Source organism: Etheostoma cragini, chromosome 14 (genome assembly GCF_013103735.1).
Source record: "Etheostoma cragini isolate CJK2018 chromosome 14, CSU_Ecrag_1.0, whole genome shotgun sequence".
NCBI lineage: Eukaryota > Metazoa > Chordata > Actinopteri > Perciformes > Percidae > Etheostoma > Etheostoma cragini.
This window is the reverse complement of record NC_048420.1, coordinates 13,187,330-13,207,409: the sequence shown is the minus strand read 5'-3', so window position 1 is coordinate 13,207,409 and position 20,080 is coordinate 13,187,330. Positions and strand designations below refer to the sequence as shown.

Here is a 20,080-nt window from a genome sequence, read left to right as displayed (position 1 = left end):
CATATTGTTGCCATGGCAACTGTTACCAGGGGTAGGGGCTAAAGCACAACACTGAATGTATGCTCAATAAGGACCAAGACAGAAGTAATAGTAGTTCCACAGTCTCATTGTCTTGCATTTTCCTCTGATGCATTGTAGCTTTTGTTCTCAGATGAATAAAAGATTGATTTTGGATCAGTGGAAATGTTTGTGAGAAACCACCTGCAGGTTACATGCGTACATGTGCCCGTTGTACAGGCTGCAAACCCTGAAAATCTTCCCTACATGACCATTTCCAGTCACAGTTATCCTTATCAGGTCACTGCAGCATCCCATGTCCTTGCCTCAAAGCCAGCATTGTCACATGTCCTCACATCAACATAGCTGCCTGTGAAGCCATTTACTTCATCCAACATCAACTGCAACTGTGATGAAACTAAAAGTAAACCAACACTTAAATACACAAACCTTGGTGTTTACAGTGCTCTAACTAATCTGAACATTTTTTTATTCTTTTCATGTTGCATACACTATATACATACACTAGGGCTACATATGTTGTAAGCAAAAACATTCATGAGACAATTATAGAGAACATGCTTCGTTGGGGGTTGGCCCAGATCATTTTGTTTAAGTGATATTGTGGTTCTCATTGACATTTCAGCGAGTGCAATCTGATAGAAGCTTGTGGGTCAAGGAGGAATGTATTTACTATAAAGTGCAAATTATATAAGCTGTCTGGTCTGTTATTTTCAGTTTATATGAGAAGCAGAGCTCATGGAGTAAATAAGCAGCCAGACATGTAACTCCCTATGTATTAAATTGTTAGAAGGAATTCAACGGCAGCTGCAGTGTCTCAGAGTGTCTGGGAAATGAAAGCCTTAACACTTTTAGTTACCATCAAACGAGTGCAGCCATCTTAGGAAAGCGCTTTTTGGATCATGTGTCTGAACAGCTGATTGTTGTGTAAGCATGTCCGCCCATGGTCATCTCAGGGGTTTTCAGTTCAGATCTACCCCAGGTGTCTCAGGGATGACAAAGCAGCTCCTCTTTCCACTTTGATTCAATTGAAAATCAGCCTGGCCTAACGCGCTGCTAAGTTATGGCAGAGACTGAGCTGCATGAAGGAATGCAGTCAGTTTAAAATGGTTAAAAGGGTTAATTTGTAGTTAGAGGTCAATGATGGTGGGTCATGGTGGGTTGGGTCTGTTGGAAACACAGACCAGCGGAAGGGAGCCGTGGTCAAATAGCTTGTACGGCAAAGAACCTTTTGAGGTCCAAACGTCTGTCTTGGGGTCGTAACATTCGAAGCAGTCTGAGTCCTCGATGACGTCGTGGCCGTTGAGGATGCGTCCACCAGTGACATAGAGCTTATTGTTGATCACTGTAGCGCTGTGATGCATCCGCCGCTCCTTCAGGTTCTCACACTTGACAAATTTGTTGGCTTTGGTGTCATAGGCGATCATTCGCCTGGTGTATCCTGGAAAATTAGATTTTCAATGAGCACATTTTAAAGAACAAGTCTGTTGGTGATGTTTTATGTTTTTTCAACAAATCCAATGAAAGACAAAAAACAGCAATGACAAGTAGTTTAAAGTATGTGTATCCAAAGCCAGATTTTTTTTCTTCTTTCCGTGTCATAGAGCTCCATTGTTGCCAAAAAACTATTTAAAAACACGTTTACTGAGTCACACTGGGAGACATGTTCTTTTATTACAGTTAACGTGGGTACTGTAGGTTATTTTGAGTCATTCTCACAGACCATCCTTATGTTGGAAATACTTGCTAGAGCACCAAATGTGTATAAATGTTTTTTTGTAATGTTTGTCAAAAACTACAGTGCCCAGGTGTTTTAGGAAGTTACACCCTTGGTTTTTTTTGTTTTATTTTTTCAAGAGGAAGTGCCAGAAACAGATTTCTAAATGCATACAAAAAACAATTGAAATTCCCCTTTACTGTAAAGATGTTGAAAACTATAATGGTAAACTGCACAGCTGGGGGACCATTCTCTGAGCTCACCTCCTATGATGTAGATCTTGTCTTCGATGACAGCAGCAGGAGCACAAACATTTTTCACCGTCCTTGTTTCTAGCCTGGACCACAAGTTGCGAGAGATGTGATACACCTGTTGACACACCACAAACAACAACAGACAGTCAACCTGTTTACTGCAGCATAAAAAATTGTAGTTTTCTGACTAGTTGCGGGACATTTTTTATCTGCAATTTATAACAATGAATTATGTTTAAGGCCATGTCTGTATTTGATTGGCAACAATGCAATAATTGGACTTCAACCCTGATTCAATGCAGCTAAAATGAAGAAGTCTGACTCTACCTGAATCAGCCTGACTGGATTCTGCATGGCATCCTCTCCTCCAAAAACATAGATCCTCTGATCACTGGCTGCAACAGCTGGATGCAGCACCGCTGTGGGCATTTGTGCCATGTCCTCCCATTGATTAAACATACTGTTGTATCTCTCTACTGACTGAGAGATATTCTTGTCTACCCCAATGCCTCCTAACACAAAAATAAAGTGCAGATAGGACACACTTTGGTGGGCATATCGTGGCTCCAACATGGGCTCAGCAGTTCGCCACTGGTTGGTCTTCAGGGAAAGAGTGTAAACTGTGGCGCTGACTGAGCTGTCTCCTGATGTCATGCAGAGGCTGAGCCCACCAAGCACATAGAGGATGCTATGTATGCACACATATGCAGCTTTGTAGAGGCGCAGAGGGAGCTTGGCCAACCACTGCCAACGATGAGTCCTTTCATCATAAAGCAGGGCTTCTCGTGAGGTCTGCTCATTGTTTTTGCGTCCTCCAACCACTACAAGTGTTTCTCTGCAGGTGTAACGTCGTGGTGTGGTCCAAAGTGGCTTGAGCTCACGGCTACACTTGGTGCTGACTGTAAGCATGAGGCGGCGCACTGACTCAATTATCTCAGTACAGAGGGTGGAGGACTGCACCAGTGGGTCATTGGCAATGAACTGGAAGAGGTAAGTTGGATGGATGTAGCGAAGGCGGACTTTCTTGAAGAGATCATGGATCGCGCCACGTCGTGAGAACGGATCATGGTGGATCCACGCCAGGAGGGTCTCAAACACTTGCTCCTCCTCAGCACAAAGTCGGTCGTCTTCTAGGTAACACATGAGCTCAGGAAGAGACAACTCACAGAAGTCCTCTGTAGCAGCTACATCAGAGAAACACCTCACAGCCATCTCCTTTGCCCTCTCCCTCAAACTTTCACAGTGAAGGATCTCAGAGAGCCGTATCATGCTCAGACAGTTTTCTGGACTCAGCTGCTCCTGGAGGAACATGGAACAGGCCTCAAAGAGTCCTCCATAGTGAAGCATGGAGGCCGCCTGCATGAGTGGGAGCACAATCTCCATGGTGATAGTGATGCAGCCTGTGTAGACATAGTCCACAATGCCACTTAGGACATTTGAAGAGATTCCCTTCAGATTCACTCGGGCCTGACTGCTCTCCAGAAAGTTGCTGCAGAACATTGCGCGGAAGTATGGGCTGCTGGACACTAAGAGGTTCCTGTGGCAGGGGATCTCCTGGTGCTCGGTGCAGAGCAGGACGTCTGTCAGGATACGCTCCTGACGGAGGATGTTGAGCTGGGCAAGAAGGTGGGAGGGAAGTTCTGAGTCTTTGAAAGAGGAAACTTCTTGTGGTCTTAAGGCCATTCTGTGAAGAAATAAAAGAGAGATTCCATTATCATAGCATTGTAATTCTAGCATCCATTGGAAAGAGATGGTTCACAAAAACACAGGCATACTCTGGCATTACACAGTTCTGTTAAACATAGATATAGATCCATACCATAAAACTCACAAATAAAATAAATAAGACAAAACATGGTTTTACAGGAGGTGAGGTGCTGGAATCTTTCTTGACCATACAAAGTTACATCCTGAAGTCTCACTGTGAGGTTGCCAGGAAGTCACCCTTTGTTTCTGAAAATGTCTAACTGTTCCTTTAAGGTCCAAAAGTAAAAAGTGATGCTGCTATAAAAAGACTTGGATCTACCAAAAATCTACCAAATTACACATCTTGTTCAGGTGTTTTTTTCTACCAGGACAGAAGCTGGAGTTTCAGCCACTAAGGTAAAGTTTGTTATTTTTGAACAGTGCATTATACATTATGCTTTCAAGGAAGGTAGGGATTATAGCATTATTTAACAGTTTGTTGTGGCTTTCACCTTTGCCCTCAAACTAACCATGCAGATCACCATGCCTGTGATAGGAAACCCTTTCATTTATCAGCCCACTCTCAAACAATTAACACTTAATGTGACGATCACTGAGTCACAGTTTTCTATTTTTAACCCCTCTAAACTAGTTTGATGCATCAATGAAGCATTAGGTCATATCTCCTTAATCAAGCAGCCCATCACTGCAGACGCTGAACTGTGTCAACAGACCATCTGTGTCTGTCTCTCCATCCCCTCTAAATGTCTCTCTGGACCTCGCCCTGTCTGACTTTTTCTGTTGCTATTTTCTATGTAATGTTTTTCCCCCACCATATTCCTCCTCTCTCATATTTTCAGTCTGTCTCTCCCTGGTTAGAGGGCTTGTGATGGTTTAAAGAGTGGTACTTATCATGGGGCTACTAGCAACACTAAGTCTTCTAATCACCCCCTTTGACAGCTATTGATTTACCACCACTTACAGGGGCCCCGCCTGTCTGATATATGTTGACCTCTGATCATTATTCTATATCATTAAGTGACTTTCAGTGACATTTCACAACTAGCGTTTTTTTCCTCAGATCTTAGACCTGCTGGTAGAGACCAACAACTCCTGAGTCTCAGGCATAGCTAATATTCAATTATTTGGAATACTTTCTAGTCATCAATAATGTTTATGACTACACAATATACATATATATATATTTATATATACTACATATATGTACATATATATGTATGAATTGATGTATGTATATATAAACTCCTCCTAATACTTTGACCAAAAGAAAATGTGATTTGTTAATATATTATCACAACAAAATATTTCAGTAATGGTTATTCACATTATTATAAACGTGGCAAAACTGGATATATATATGACCATTTATGATCAAATCAATTAATACAATTAAAGAAGATACTGAAGCAATTGCTGAACAAAAGCACTGACAAAAAAAGTGCTGCTGATGAACCTGTTGCCAGTACTTAGCAACCTCTGTGACTAAGTGAATCCTTACCTCCTGCTCAGAAAATAAACAATATCCAAAATGTCTGGTCTGTCTGGATAGAAAAAAGTATTAGTTCCAATCAAAAGAGGACCAAAACATCCTCCAGAGAGAGTGGGTAGAGTAGTCGGGGAGAGAAAAGAAGCATGACACAGAGAAACGACTAGGCTGTGGAGCTCGCCATGAGGCCACTGTGTACATTCCTCCAGCTAGCTAAGAATAGTATCCCAGGCCACGGTGACTCCAACCAGGCCTCTCATGTGACACAGGGCTGTTTGGTACCCAGTTGCCGGCTTAACAGCTCTGCCAGGGTCCAGTGGAGAGAGTGTTTACATTCAGGGGAGGAAGAACCATCATAGGTTCCTGACCCAGCCATCGAGCCCACCCAGGCTGGTTACTGAATGTGTCCCCGAGCTGCTAACCCTTGTCCATCTTCCTATGCTCTTTAAGTCCTCCCCTCCTCCTCCTCCTCCTCCATCATGTGTGTAACCCAGGTTAAGTGTAAATATAGAGCAGCGCTGATGGGCCAGCTTGATCAGGAGAAACAGCTGTAAGAACAGTTTGTCTCAAGATGTGGTGCTGTTTCTGTGCGTTGGTTCATGCAAAACTGAAGATGACTACTGTTACTGCTACTACTACTACCACTACTACTTTTACTCACGTGTTTAAGAGGCAGTTACCATGTGGTCATGTATGTGTCACGTTGCCAAATAGCATACAAAACCCTCAATCCTGGATTTAATGGAAATGTATGTACTGTGGTCTCAATGGCATATTTGGACAATGAAATCAAGTTGGGATTGTAGTTAGGGCCATTGTTTGATAATCAATATTATATATTTTTTACTATACTACTACCCCATTGAAATAGAATAATACAGCATGAAGAACTCTTTGGCTGATAAAAAGTTTTGAACTTGGGGTCCCAAGATAAATTTGATTTTGAGATCATTGCAAAAATATCCTTCTTACCAAATAATTTTTGCTTGGTCCTGATTTGGTGACACTCGTGGTTACTAGTGGTCACCATGTTATTCGAGTTGAACACTTTAAATGTGAAGTAGCAACTGGAGGGACTGTTTACTTTGCATTAGCAGTAACTTAAGGCCACTCTGATAAGGTGTTAGATGAGTGAACAAGAAATAGTGAGGCTATAAACAGTATCCTGCAAATCCCACGTGTGCATTTGAATCCAGGGTGATAATGGTGGACTACGCCATTGCCAATGTAAAAACAACTATATAGAGTGATTACAGAGTGTGAATACAGGGATGGCTATTGCTAGAAAATATTGACGATAGGTAGCATCCAAAACAAACTTTAAAACTCTAAATTTAAACACATCTGCCAGTACAGTGAGACTATTTCTACGTCATATTGTTTTGAATTAAAATGCCTTGATATTATGGACAATGCCTTGAGTGGGTTGCAACCTATGCTAACAAAATTATGTTTTTTGATGCAGACATTTTTGTCTAATATCTATGTCTACCTTCACCTCTTAAGGCCTATAAACATTCTTCAAATGAAACAGTCAGAGAATTAAAACTGCTCCCAGCTCATATCCACATTGAAAACAGAACCTCTGACAAGAAGTCACAAGTAGTTCATTATAATATTTTACTTCATTATGACGAGTCAGGAGCCGAAAAGGCTGGGAACAGAGGAGGAACAAGCGGTGTACTCTCATACCTTGCTGAAGAATAAAAACAACTCTGGATAGAATCTCTTGTAACATTATTTTAAGTCACTGATGGGCAAGATTAAAGGAGAAATGAACTACACCTCCTTTGATGTCCTAACCTAATGTTTCCACTCTTACTTTTCAGAGAGCGATATGGTTCTGAGGCATTTAAGGCCCTTTTCCTCACAGTTGTTAACTCAACATTGCATTTCTTTATCTCACAACGGGCTTTTCTTCAGCCCTTCTCTTACTTGTACTCCTTGCAGCCCCTAAGGCAGCGCGATGAAGTATTGACATGTTTGTTTAGCGGCATATGACAAGGAACTTGAGTTACATGTGGATAGGTTGAATGACAAAACTGCAAGAAAGTGAGCTGTCAGCACGTCAGACATCATGAAATGTGAGCACACGCAGCTTTGGTTGACTTTGTCACACATTGAAATCCTACACTCTGTTACCAGTTACCAAGTGACCGCTTCATGCTCATAAGTAATGGTTTGCAGACTCCTTCAGGGACCACGTTTAAAATCTGACAAAGACCAGTTTCTTAAATTCAGATTGAGGTGCATTGCACTTTTGCTTCATTTTACTGGCTTTAAAACTTCACTTTTTTGATCCACTAGTATTCCTGCTGCAGAAAAGCTAAAGATGGCTTTGGGCACATGTATTTAAATCCACTGACAAAGCTCATTGAAAGTGTGCAGTGGTTAATCTTCATTTTGGAGTATTTCTTTTAAAATCAGATTATTTTTGGAAGTTATATTTAGACCAATGGTTTTATTGCAAAAAATGTAAGAATAAATGGCAAATATGGTTCCGAGCACTATCAAGCACCATTCTTGCTATCTAGCCTATTTATTGTTGTTTCAAACCTTAGGTTATTTATATTCTTCTGAGGCTATAGACCTCTATTGTTGTCCTAAAACTTTTTAAAAGAAATCAATGAGGCACACTGGGTGTATTTTACCCTGACACTGTTATTTATTTTGAGGCAATCCCACAGAACCGAGTGACAAATGTATATTGAACCATGGCTGAAAAATAGTCCCTGACATATGCTACACTGTTTACTGCTGTTTGAGTAGCCTAAGTAAACTACAATGACCTGCTGTTTAAGGAAATTTGAAAGGCTTTAAAAAAAAGAGTAGAGGTATAATTCATTAATCATTTCTGGATTAATTACAGTAAATATACATGACATATTGGACCTTTAAAGAATAAAGCTGTCGTTGAAACGTAATGGGATGGTGGACAAACTGATGGCTTGTTCTTTTTATTAGGTTTGTATAATAATAAATAATAAGAAAATTTACTACATCTTAGGCGGGTTTTAGAGATGCAGGGAGAACACTATTTTACATGACATAAATAGGGTGGGATTGTCCCATCACCTCACATTAGTCACCTCGCTCTCGAGCTCCATTCACATCCAATGTCGCGCCTCGACAGGAAGTGACGAATGTAGCCACGAGCGTGACGAACGGCTTGTACGAAAATACAACAAGGAAGTGACCACTTATTGTAAAGGAAAATTATCACCGGATAAAACCCTGATAAACCTGTCGTCAAGTCGGGGGTCGCTTCGCTCGGTTGTTGGGTCTCGGGGGGGGGGTAAAGTCACCGTGGACTTGCCCGTGAGCCCGTTTCTGATCGTCTCGAGGGATTCTGCTTTTTAGCCTGCTAGCTAGCGATGAACACGGACGTGGAATTTCACATCAGGCAGAATTATCCATGGACAAAGCTCCCAGCTAATGTCAAACAGGTACCGTGTTTTAACGTTTTCACAGGGCAAGGTGAGGGGGAGCCCGCTGTGTCCTGGGGGGTGGCCCCGTCAATGTCACCGCGGTGCACTCTGTCATACAGCAGCTGTCAGCGTCGCACGACTCGCTAACCTCTGCAGGGGTTTCACCGTCAGCCCCTAACTACGCTGGCATCACATGACAGACGTTTGGATAGGTAGCGTCACATGATTTTAGCGCGTGAATGTCAACTGCAAACGTTGCATTTACACCTTTGCGCTCAATGTGTTAAGTTATAGACTTGCAATGTCGACTATTGCGAAGGTTGTTTAATAATAGCATTGATAAATCCCTCTTCCTGCATGCGTTGTGCCTTTACGCCAAATGTCGTGGTGAAGTGGAGGCGGGTGTATGTGCAGAAGGTTACAGCAGCTTTGGGCTGATGTTTGAGCTGCATGCCTGCATCCCTGTGTGCATGTTCGCCGGTGATGGATTTCCAAACAGAGAAAGTGGGCAACTGCTCAGAGGCCCCATACCTCCAGGGGACCCGGACCTCTAGACATTATTGTGTGTCAACTGTTCTGTGAATATATAACTGAAAATATTACGGATGCACCAAGTTTTCAGAATCGTATTTAGTATTATACCATGGCACTGACAAAAGAAACTGAATTTAATGTGGATGGGTAAATTGGTGTGAGAAAATATTCCAGTGTGAGAAATTATTCCAGTAACATAGAGAGTAGGAGGAAAGTGTGGTTAAAAGGCGCCCAGTAATTCATTTGCAAATTAACCCTGCTTTGATCCTCACCTGTGTGCTATGTGTTTGTGCTCTGCAGAGTTTGGGGAACTCTCAGCGTGAGTATGAGAAACATGTGCTGCTGTACAGCATCCGCAACCAGCTTAGATTCCGCAATAACCTAGGTGAGTTAAATTTGTACCTCATTGCAGTGCTAAACATACTTGTACTGTAGGTCACATCCTGATTAGTTGTTAGATCAAAAGACAAAGGGCAAAAAAAATCTTGCAATAAATAGCTCAAGAATAAGGCATGTGAGTCAGATTATAGGCTGACCAAATGTGTGCCCAGTTCCCAGTATATCAGGTACTTTTAGATAAAAAAAAATGCCTGCGAATGCGCTTCAAAAACCGTATGAGCCCTAACCTTTTTAAATTTAAATTTAAAACAGAATTTAAAATTTAAATTTAAAAACTGGAAGCTTAGTGTAAATTGCAACTGCGCTAGGCCCGGTCAGCTTGCAAACTAACATTTTATACCTGGAATCACAGTAACACTTGATTCCCCTCTTGGTACATCTATTTGAACCAAGATTGAAATGCAGATTAAATTATATTTATATGTTGTAATAATCCATAATATTTCTCTTAAAATAATATGCAATAGTCTCTAAACGGCTTTAATAATAAACACTTGTGATTAATTGTCTTACTTTCCTTGTGACTTTCTGGAGCTTGTTCAACACTTGATCAATACATCCAGGGTAGTGTTACTGTATGAACACTCAGCCGTGGCTGTGACCTGACTGCTGTGTGTGTGTTTTTATGAGCAGTGCGCCACGTGAGGAAGGATGAGCGCAAGTATTATGAGGAGCTCCTGAAGTACAGCCGGGACCACCTGATGCTGTACCCCTACCACCTGTCTGACATCATGGTCAAAGGGCTGCGAGTCACTCCATTTTCATATTACATAGGAATCATGGAGGTAAGCCACTTCTGCTGCATTGCAGAACAGAGAAGGGAAGATGGCTGTTTGATGTGGGAAGTTTCTCATACACCTGAAAATCTATCTTAGTACACACAGTACAAAACACGGTGATTTCAGAACTGCACACTGAGCTTTCAGCAAAATGAGCTATTCAAAAGCAAAGAACAGGAATTCTTATTGTGCAGGATCAAAAAGTCTTGAATTGGTTCGGAAACACACAGTCTCTGTTTATTTAATGCTGTCTCCTATTTTGGCATCCCTGGAAACCACAGCAGAAACGGCAGTTTTTGACAAAGCAGGGAATCTAAGAATCCATTATAATAAGAAGGATCTGAGCTTTTTACAGCCCCCTGCTGCCATGTTTATCGTGTTATTTCATACTTGGAAATATTACACATTTCATGGTACACCTGAATAGATCTACTAAAAAGCTATCCTTTTGTGCAGCTACACCTTTACTGCATAGTCAGTATATAAAGAGTAGAAATGTCTACGTCACACTTAAAATGAGATGTAAATTGCATGTAAAAAAAAAAAAAAAAAAGGAAGGAACATGGCTTACATTAAAATCATTATCTGATAGATATGTTTAATCAGTCTATAAAATATTCTACAGTTTTAGAAGAGCGTGTTGTGTAATGTCTATTCAATGTTTATACCTTGGCATCAGTCAGGCACTAGGTGTCAGTCAGTGTCTAGTGAAGCCTCATGCTCAGGGAGACACAGAGGACTGATCCCAGGACAAACACATCCTGAGAAAATCTTGCCGTTTGCTCTGCAGTCAGATTGGGCTTTGTCTGCATCACGGCTCACTCTCCCTGATAAAGGCCAGCCTGTTGTTTGAGGCCGGCACAGTCGGACTCTCAAAGCACCGTCCTCTCTGGGACTTTGACCAGCCAGTTCTCCTTGACTTCCGATATTATCAATATAGATTACAAAACTAAGCTCATGTGTTCACATGGCTGGTAGTGTAACCCATGTTCCATATTATAAATTTATTAATTTTTTTTTATAAAAGTAATGCCCCTGCAATTTGGTTACCTTTTTGTTTTGTTGCACTTGAAGCTGATTACAGATATACGCATTGTGTAATTTCTTTGCAAAATGCCCTCCGATGTATTTCCTTAACTTCACTCCCCCATGTGTTTACACACAGGGTGTATGTGCAGATGCTAGCTGCCACATTTGATTGTTCCACATTCAGCATACTTCCCCTTTCATCAGAACAGACTAATATGCTTACTGCTTTCTAATAACTTAACTTATAAACATGAATAAAGATGAACCATTTAGTTTTCAGCTTATGCTTAAAAAGGCTTCACCCACTTCCCTATGCAAAAACTTGACTGAGCCTTAATTGTGGCCACTGAATTGCTGAAGGCTATGTCATATTCTGATAATCCGTCTTAAGCACTTAATGAAAATGGGGTGTAGAAATTAGCACGGCCGCCCAGATCTGCTAATCCTGTTATTAATCAGAGGCAGAGGGACATAGGAAGGGAAAGAGGAAAATGAGTTTAAATCTTTTTGTCCCCTGTCTCCTTTCTTCTTTCTTGTTTTGTACCTCCAGGATATTATGAACAGTGAGAAGAGTTATGACTCCTTGCCCAACTTCACTGCTGCTGACTGTGAGTTCCTTCCCCCTTTTTTTTCTCAGTTTCCCCCCTTCTCTCCCGCACTGTTGAAATGTCTTGACTGGGGTTCTGTGTACCTCTCACTTCTGCTCTCTGTGTCTCAGGTCTCTCTGTTTTTTAGGACTTCCCCAGTCCTTGTTTTTGAAGGGCTGTCAGTGTATGAGGTGGGAGAACAGTCACAGTGAAAAGATGCAAAGTCTTCATAAAGCTTTGGGATTTCACAAGGGTCATGAGGTCAATGGAGGGTAGGGCTGGGTACTGAACTTGGATACTTTGAAGCACAGGCCAAACTGCCTCCATAGTAAGGAGCATCAAAAAAGCCTTCTCATTCAATACCAAATTTCAATACATAAGGAGTAAATCTCATTAGAGTCAGTGAGCCAATAAGCACGCAGCATTCTTGTATCTAGATCCATTGGCTGTTTAACGGTACATGTTGTGGCAGCATACAGGAAAAACACCACGCGTGTTGTGGTATTTTGACAGGCTTGAAGTTTGTCTTAAATAGGTGTAAAGGAACTGAAAAAAAGATTTGTGCAACAATGTTTTAATTCCTTATTGTAAAAAATGGATTTAAAAAAATTGTCTTGAAAAAATCTTGTTCAGGAACCGGTTTTGAATTCAGGGTACCGTGTTTAAACTATACCCAGCCTTAATGGAGGGGAATTTCAAATTCTTACTTTCAACTGAGAATTTTCATGGGTTATCTGACATTGTATTCACTGTGTATATCAGTTCTTCAGCACCTACAAGAAAACAAGAAGCTAGAACAATCGATTATTTGATTGACAGAAAGTTGTCTATTTTGATAAATTGTTACTTTTTTTGTTGTTGCAAAAATGCCAAACATTTATTACTTCAAGCTTTTCAATTATGAGAATTCTCAGTTTTTCTATGTTTTGTATCATTAAAGTGCATATCTTTGTATTTTGGACTGTTGGTCGGACAAAACCAGCAATTGGAAGAAGTCCTCTTCAGCTTTTCTGTTTTTGTAAAACTGGTTTTCTAACACAGAGCATTTCAGAAGTAAATTAAGCCAATCTAAATATTTTCTAGCTGTGTTATTTTAATGTCTGCTGATGTAGATAAATATTGGCAGCTGGATGCCAGCCTTTTGGCAGAGTATCATATGTATGTTGCTCATATTTCTTGACGGAAGTATCAGTGTTTTTTTTCTTTCAATTTGCTGGTTTTTATTGTTTATGAGATAAATGGTTTTCAAAACCCACTGACTAGCATTACTAATCCACCTAAAACATATCTTTGTATTTCCACAACCAAACCAGAGCACTGGACAAGTGGTTTTAGCATTGCCTGATATATATCCATTTCCATGGTAAATCCAAATTACTCCTCAAAAGATTAAACAAAGTCGCTTTTCTGATGTGTTACTAGATCAACAAGGAGCGTGTTACTCAGAAAATATTGCAAAATCAGATTAAGATCGCTTCAAAGCTGAAAGTCAAGTATATGGGCAGCATTCATAGACTTTCTGCTTTCAGTTGAAACGGACTTTGGCCTGTGAGTGAGTCCTGGCTGTACTGGACCTTCATGCTGTGGAGACAGAAGGCTGCCAGTGGGCCGTCCTTCTTGCAGGGGCTTCTCTCCTCTAATCTCCCTGGAGGAGCTTTAGAAGTGTGTCAGGCAGAAGTGGGTGGATGGAGAGTGTGTGAGAGAGAGTTTTGCGTGGGCGCATGTTTGTGTGTTGCGTCTGTTTCTCGGTGAAACAGCATGTAGGATTCTGCTGCATTAGAAGGCCAAAATGTGAACATCCCTGACTGGTCCCTGTTTGAACTGGCAGCCTTCCCAGCTTTCCCACATTTTGCTATGCCCCTTCCAGGCCTGTGCATCATAATAATAAATGGAATTTTACATAGCGCTTTTCACAGACTCAAAGTTGCAGGGCAGGTATCATGGGCTAGAGGAGGGGGCAAGATGGGATTTAGAGTCAAAATATGCATACCTCTACCACTATACAGGCTGTGGGGGCATAGTCGTAGAGAAGGTGTGTGGGTATTTGTGTCGACATTTGAATTTGGATGAGTCACTATTGCTACTCGTCAAGCTTCTTCTTTCTATAAAGTAACAAAGTAACTCTCCAATATGAAGTCTGGAATATCCAGAAACTTCTGTAATTCTTTTTATTTTTTTTTAATTTTTTTTAATCCTCAGAGCCTGTAATTGAAAAAATGCCAGAGACACTAGCAGCGGCTCTCCAGCCAGATTTATTTGCCTTAGAGCAGCGATTTACCAATTCATGGCCAGTTACTGAGGCGTTATTAAGTTGTACTGACTGGCTCCTTTTCTCATCATCCCATAGGTCTGCGACTGCTTGGCATCGGGAGAAACCAATACATAGACCTAATGAACCAGTGCAGGTCTTCCAAAGTAAGACATTTTCCTAAAAAAGCCTTTTTAAATGATCATTTAGAGAACACAACTTCCTATATTACGCTCATTTATTTGTTCTTGTTAGCACATTTGGTGCAAAAATGCATATAAGAATATTAATTTTTGTATTTAGTCCAGTTGATTTAAAATATTTAGACCAGCTGTACCTCCCCTGATTGACTGGTCAACAACAAACAAAAATTCTCAAGGAGCATACACAGCGTCATGCATGTGACTACAATAGCCAGAAAATGTAGCGCACTCAAGCTCAAACACCATTAATAAAACATTTCTGCGTAGTTTGGAAATATTTTTCCACCATTATTTTCAAAGTTACAATAATAGCATCTAATAGCCTGGTTATTCAGATTTTACTGACACAATTTCACCTCAACTTCTTCCCTGTTTGTCTCCTTTGTCAGAAATTCTTTCGCAGGAAATCAGCGCGGGACCTGCTACCGGCCAAACCAGTGGAAATCTCCGTGGAGCCATGGTGGACTGCACACACGGGATACATCACCGAGGATGATATCAGGGTGAGGTTTGCTTCGTAATGTCTTCTTTTGATGATCGGCATGCATTTAAATATTGAACTTTTAGTGAAAGCAGGCTGGGTTGGATACGGTGTGAGAAGAGAGGAAACATTCACATTTATCCACATTAAGATATTTCATGTCTTATCATGTAAATACATTTAGCAAGCTCCATTTTATTCTGTTAATCCTCCTTTCCTTCTATATACATTACATGTATCCTTTATCTACAAAATAAAGGAGAGAATAAGGTGTGTTAAAATTACTTTTACCCTGAGCTTTCATTGAAATTCATACACGTTACCCACCAAGCTACAATTGTTCATTCCATGAGCCCCTGCACTGCATGTGGAGGTCTCACCTGACTGAAAATAAATACTTGCCAAGTTCCCATTAGTTCTTCTCCCCTCCACAAGAAAAAAAAAAATGAAATACTGTAAAAAAGAGTCGAGGAATCCACTCAGTTATTATATCCGAATGTCATCCTCTAGAGACTGCGATACCACTGTTGCTCACTGGAGGGATTTATTTTTATTTTTTATAAACAAAGCCACATGTACAGGTATGCTCTAATGTTGTGTTTTTGTTGTGTGTGTGTTTACAGATCTGTTCTCCAGGAGAGAAGAAAGCCATTGATAAGATGATAGATTCTGGTCCTCAGCTGGCTGGAACAACAGAGTACAATGTGGTCTTAAGTGAGTAATCTGTCACATGTTATGTTCAAATTTAAAACCTCCTGTTTCAGCAGGATATGAGGGTGGGAAACGAGTTGCTACTAAAGAGACACTTTCTTGATTGATTTATAATTTTTTTGTACCAACATCTCACACTAGTATATAAGAGGAGAGCAGACAGGATCATTAAAAAGTGCAATAGCAGAAAGAGTTATTTGAAACTGTTGGATTTATTGTTTCAGCTTGGTTTTATATTTGCCTGCGGGTACTGCATGAACTAACCTTCAAAATGTAACTGTTCCTCAGGAAAATAATGGTAGTGCAATTTTTTTTTTTTTCTTTTTTTTTTAATTCGAGAAGAATTTACGTTTGGTGGCATTAATGGATAAATGTGTTTGCATCTCTGAAATTTAGCTACCAATGGGCAAACATCTTTTACAGCTAAAATGTGGTCATAGTGGCTAATACAAATGATGCAGTTTAAGGTCTTTTATCAGCATGCTGGTGTGAATTTCAAAGATGAAGCACAGGGACTGAGGTTGTGTTCATGCAGCCTAAATGTTAATTAGAGCACAGTTTGACAGTCATGAACCTCGGCCACTGGAGTGCCGGGGACTGGGTGGAAACACAGGACACACAAGGCTATTTGAATACAAGTTGTTCAAATGAAATTTGATCGGCTTGAATTTCTTAATCAAAAACTATAGTGCTACAGATAGTTTGTACTGTAGGATTTGTTTTTGTGAGAAAGGCAACAACCATGTTAATGGATACTATGTCAGCTACTGTATGCTAACAGACTGTTATTGTATGATTGGTTTTAATTTTAGGCTTGTACAACCGGGGTTTCATCTACTTGGATGTTCCAATATCTGATGACAGCTGCATATCTGGTAAATCACTCTGTGTTTTTGTGTTTGTCTGTGTGTTTGTCTGTGTGTTTGTCTGTGTGTGTGTGTGTGTGTGTGTGTGTGTGTGTGTGTGTGTGTGTGTGTGTGTGTGTGTGTGTGTGTGTTAAACATCCTCCAATTTGCAATTGACTGACCTGAAACAATGTTATTGATACAGATACAAAAATAATTTAAAAGAGGAATTTAATTTCAAAATAAAACAATGTAAATGTAACTGTTTGTGTCTTTCAGTGCCCCCGCTGGAAGGTTTTGTAATGAACCGCGTCCAAGGCGATTACTTTGAAACACTTCTCTACAAAATATTTGTGTCCATTGATGAGCAGACAAATGTAGCAGAGGTAGGCTTTTGAAGTGTGTTTTATTGTTTTTGGACTTCTGTGCTCATTGTGTGTGTGTGTGTGTGTGTGAGTGTGTGTGTGTGTTTATATTGATTAACCTTTTAACCAAGATATCTTTTTCTTTCCATCTCTTTCCTGATCCTTCCTACCCCTTTGCCTCTCAGCTGGCAAATGTGTTGGAGATTGACTTGGACTTGGTGAAGGTGGGTATCCACTTGCTTCAGAATGTGAGAGCCTTATTGTAATGTAGAGACGAAAGCACTGTTTTTCAGAAGAGAAAGGTCTCCCTCCCTCCAGGAGTCATACCTGAGGAGAAAGGAAAAAAGACCTGGGGAATATGGCCCCTTATTCTACAATTGACATTAACAAAACGGGGAGGTAATTTCCTCTAGTTCCACTTTGGTTTATAAGAGATTATGAGACATGCTTTTTGCCTCTCTGTATACTAGATGCAAAATTGCAGCCAAATTGAGATTTAAGTTTCAGGTCCTTATTCATTTAAATGTGATTTACAGTTTCTTTAAATGTAACTTTGTTGTATAAGTATATACAATTTTATCACAGTACATTGGCATTGCATGTGGCATGTAGCCCAGCACGTAGGTATTTGGGCTGTTTCATTCTGGATAAACAATCACACAGATATACACCTAAGAGATAGACTGTGACACACACACTCATTGTTTCTGGTTGAATCCATCATCCCCCATGACTCTACCAGAGGGCTAAGCAGCACTATTCCAGTTGAATTGGTGATCAAGTTTGACCCAGTTTTCCCCAGTTTCCTATTCACTCTCTATCAGACATGGAGCCAAACTACCTTTTAGTGTTGCGACCTCCAGTGAGAAGAGCTGAACTTCCCCTGTCCTTCAGTGTCATTCCATTCCCGCTGCTGTAAAGCAGCATTTAAGAGTTAAGAGTTTAAGTGCCTGAAGGCAGCGTTTGCAGCTATTTTCCAGCAGAAACTCTGTTACTTTAGAGATGATTGATATGTCTGAGATGTCTCCTTTTGTGCAAGACTTTTCCCATCAGTTTGTGAGTTTAACTGTCTCTTATGTTAGCCTCATGGCCTGAGTCACTTGGGGGAAAAAACTCACTGAGCTACTTTTGATGATAAGAGGATGACCTAAGTTTGCACCTCAGGAGTGTTGAGGTGAAGAAAGCAATCCAGCCCACTATACTTGACAGAGGTGGCCTGTTCAGCCTGAATAAAATATTTAAAGGCAAGTTGACAACTATAAATAATGAAAAAGCCAGCCAACTGTTTAGTTGAAATGTCACAGTTACCTTTTTCTTTTCTTTTTTAATCTGAGTCACGTTAAGTCATTACTTTTTAATGAAGATCCGGTTGGGCATTAAGATAGCATCTCCCAAAACAGTATTCATGTAGTGTTTAGTCTCTTTTAGAACCTCACAAGTCAACATTGGCATCAGTAGTATAAGACAATGTGATAGAGAAGCAGTCTTCATATAACCAGCCAACCAAGTCCATCAGAGTGGTTACATCTTTTGGACAACACATTCATTCCATCCTTCACAATGTAGACAGTTCTGAAGTGCACGTCTGACTAAAAGTAGACAATTTAGTGTCCGTTATTTTCACTGCAGCTAGCACAGAGTTCTGTAGGAGAAAAACAACCTGTGATAAAAACGTCAAAGCGCAGCACTTTTGAGATGTTACACCAGCAATCATGCAGGAAGAAATCTAATGTAAAAGGATGAGCTAACATTTTTTCTGCCTGGGACTAAGCTGTGAAATCCACTTTTTTTGCTTTCTCTTTCATTCCCCATTCTCATTGTCTGTCCCCAAAGTATTACTTACCTCAAAAGTATCTGAATTATTTTTTATCAAAGGTCTTTTGACTGTGTTGAACTGTTTTTTGTTATCAGAATGCAGTTTCCATGTACTGTCGCCTTGGCTTTGCTGTAAAGAAAGGTCAGGTGATCAGCTCAGACCAGCTCCACCCCACCTGGAAGAATGCTCCATCTCTCAACAGACTCAAGTATGTACAGGCAGCCAATATCAAAACATCCACCTTCTGTGGTGGCACCATTTTTTTAACCCTGTTTGCTCGTTAGCTTGCATTATTTTAAGAAATCCCCCCCCCCCCCCCCCCCCCCCCCCCCCCCCCCCCCCCCCCCCCCCAAAGCAATTCGGTTAACAAAACAATGTTTTGCTTGTTTATTTTTTATTGTTGTTGAGTGAATTAACATATTACATACTGGTATGTTAAGATACTTTTGGCGTTTTCTAATTAATGGTACGTGCTCAACTTGCCTCGACTTGACTCGGCCACGGTGCCCTGTCCTCCTTTTCCCATTGCAGATTAGTAGCCTACCGCCTCATGCATGATGCAAGCGTGGCTGGTCGTCATAGCAGGAAACTGCCGTGACCTAACGCAACACACACACAGAACGTCAAAGGTGTGTTGTGTTGCCACAGCCAGAAGACAAATTAGTGTCAAAAGAAGAAACTGCAAATAAAAATTGCTGGCTAAACAATTTAAACATGGCAGGGTTGTTCAGGACACCCCTCGTCTGTCGCTAGCAATGATAATGCAGGGATTTGTGACGATTCTCTCCGACCCTGGTATTCCCTCAACTTGTTTGGAACCGCGACTGAGGTGGTACTAAAAAAGTACCTGTTAGCAGGTACCAGTTTTTAACTTTTTTTCGTAATGGTAAGTCGAGCAGGTGAGTTGACCAGGTACCAATTAGTGGAAAAATGCCATTACTGTGAGGTGGAAAGAAAATTACAGTTGGGGTCTCCCGCATCCATTCGTCCACCTACATCCAACGTCAGCTACGTGATTGCCGGATATACTAAACTTAATTTTCTTCACTTTCCAAAATACCTAAATCAAATCCATACTTCACCGTTAACCGTCAAACCACCGAACCTAATTAACGAATTAACACCTCTGGGGAAATGTAACATTTGTTAACAATCATACAACACAAGAGAACACCGTCTCTCTCTCGATCATACAACAGAAGACAACACCGTCTCTCTCTCTCTCTCTCTCTCTCTCTCTCTCTCTCTCTCTCTCTCTCTCTCTCTCTTTCTCCCTCTGTCTGCTGTGTTTGTGCACACGCACGCGGATATGTGTTGTTTTAACGGGCTAGGTGGGTAGCGCACTCCATGAGGTTAATGGGTGGTTACTCCACATTTTCATTGTGATATTTTGTAAATACATTCTGAATCTGCAACGCTCTTTGTCAGGTAAATCAGAGTTGCATAGTGGTTTGGGGTCCTTCTGTAATGTTG

The 20,080-nt window shown here is 40.7% G+C and overlaps 2 protein-coding genes across 4 annotated transcripts in view; one reads left to right on the top strand and one right to left on the bottom strand.

Annotated features, from left to right (window-relative positions):
- Positions 1 to 595: 595 nt before the first annotated feature.
- On the bottom strand, positions 596 to 5,559 carry klhl38a (kelch-like family member 38a). Its single transcript, XM_034891610.1, has 4 exons — positions 5,195 to 5,559; positions 2,317 to 3,673; positions 1,999 to 2,104; positions 596 to 1,459 (listed from the first exon to the last, which is right to left on the bottom strand). Exons 2-4 carry the CDS (start codon positions 3,670 to 3,672, stop codon positions 1,170 to 1,172), a joined length of 1,752 nt encoding a protein of 583 aa, XP_034747501.1. The 5' UTR covers position 3,673; positions 5,195 to 5,559; the 3' UTR covers positions 596 to 1,169.
- Positions 5,560 to 8,300: 2,741 nt separating this feature from the next.
- Positions 8,301 to 20,080, top strand: part of fam91a1 (family with sequence similarity 91 member A1) — a 23,865-nt gene continuing 12,085 nt past the window's right edge. For all 3 annotated transcript variants that reach the window (XM_034892010.1, XM_034892011.1, XM_034892009.1), the window contains exons 1-11: positions 8,301 to 8,628; positions 9,445 to 9,529; positions 10,177 to 10,328; positions 11,902 to 11,959; positions 14,286 to 14,353; positions 14,779 to 14,892; positions 15,494 to 15,584; positions 16,394 to 16,456; positions 16,706 to 16,812; positions 16,977 to 17,015; positions 18,703 to 18,815. In XM_034892010.1, the coding sequence (XP_034747901.1) occupies positions 8,557 to 8,628; positions 9,445 to 9,529; positions 10,177 to 10,328; positions 11,902 to 11,959; positions 14,286 to 14,353; positions 14,779 to 14,892; positions 15,494 to 15,584; positions 16,394 to 16,456; positions 16,706 to 16,812; positions 16,977 to 17,015; positions 18,703 to 18,815 (962 nt within the window). In that variant the 5' untranslated portion in view covers positions 8,301 to 8,556. The remainder of the gene's footprint in view (positions 8,629 to 9,444; positions 9,530 to 10,176; positions 10,329 to 11,901; positions 11,960 to 14,285; positions 14,354 to 14,778; positions 14,893 to 15,493; positions 15,585 to 16,393; positions 16,457 to 16,705; positions 16,813 to 16,976; positions 17,016 to 18,702; positions 18,816 to 20,080) is intronic.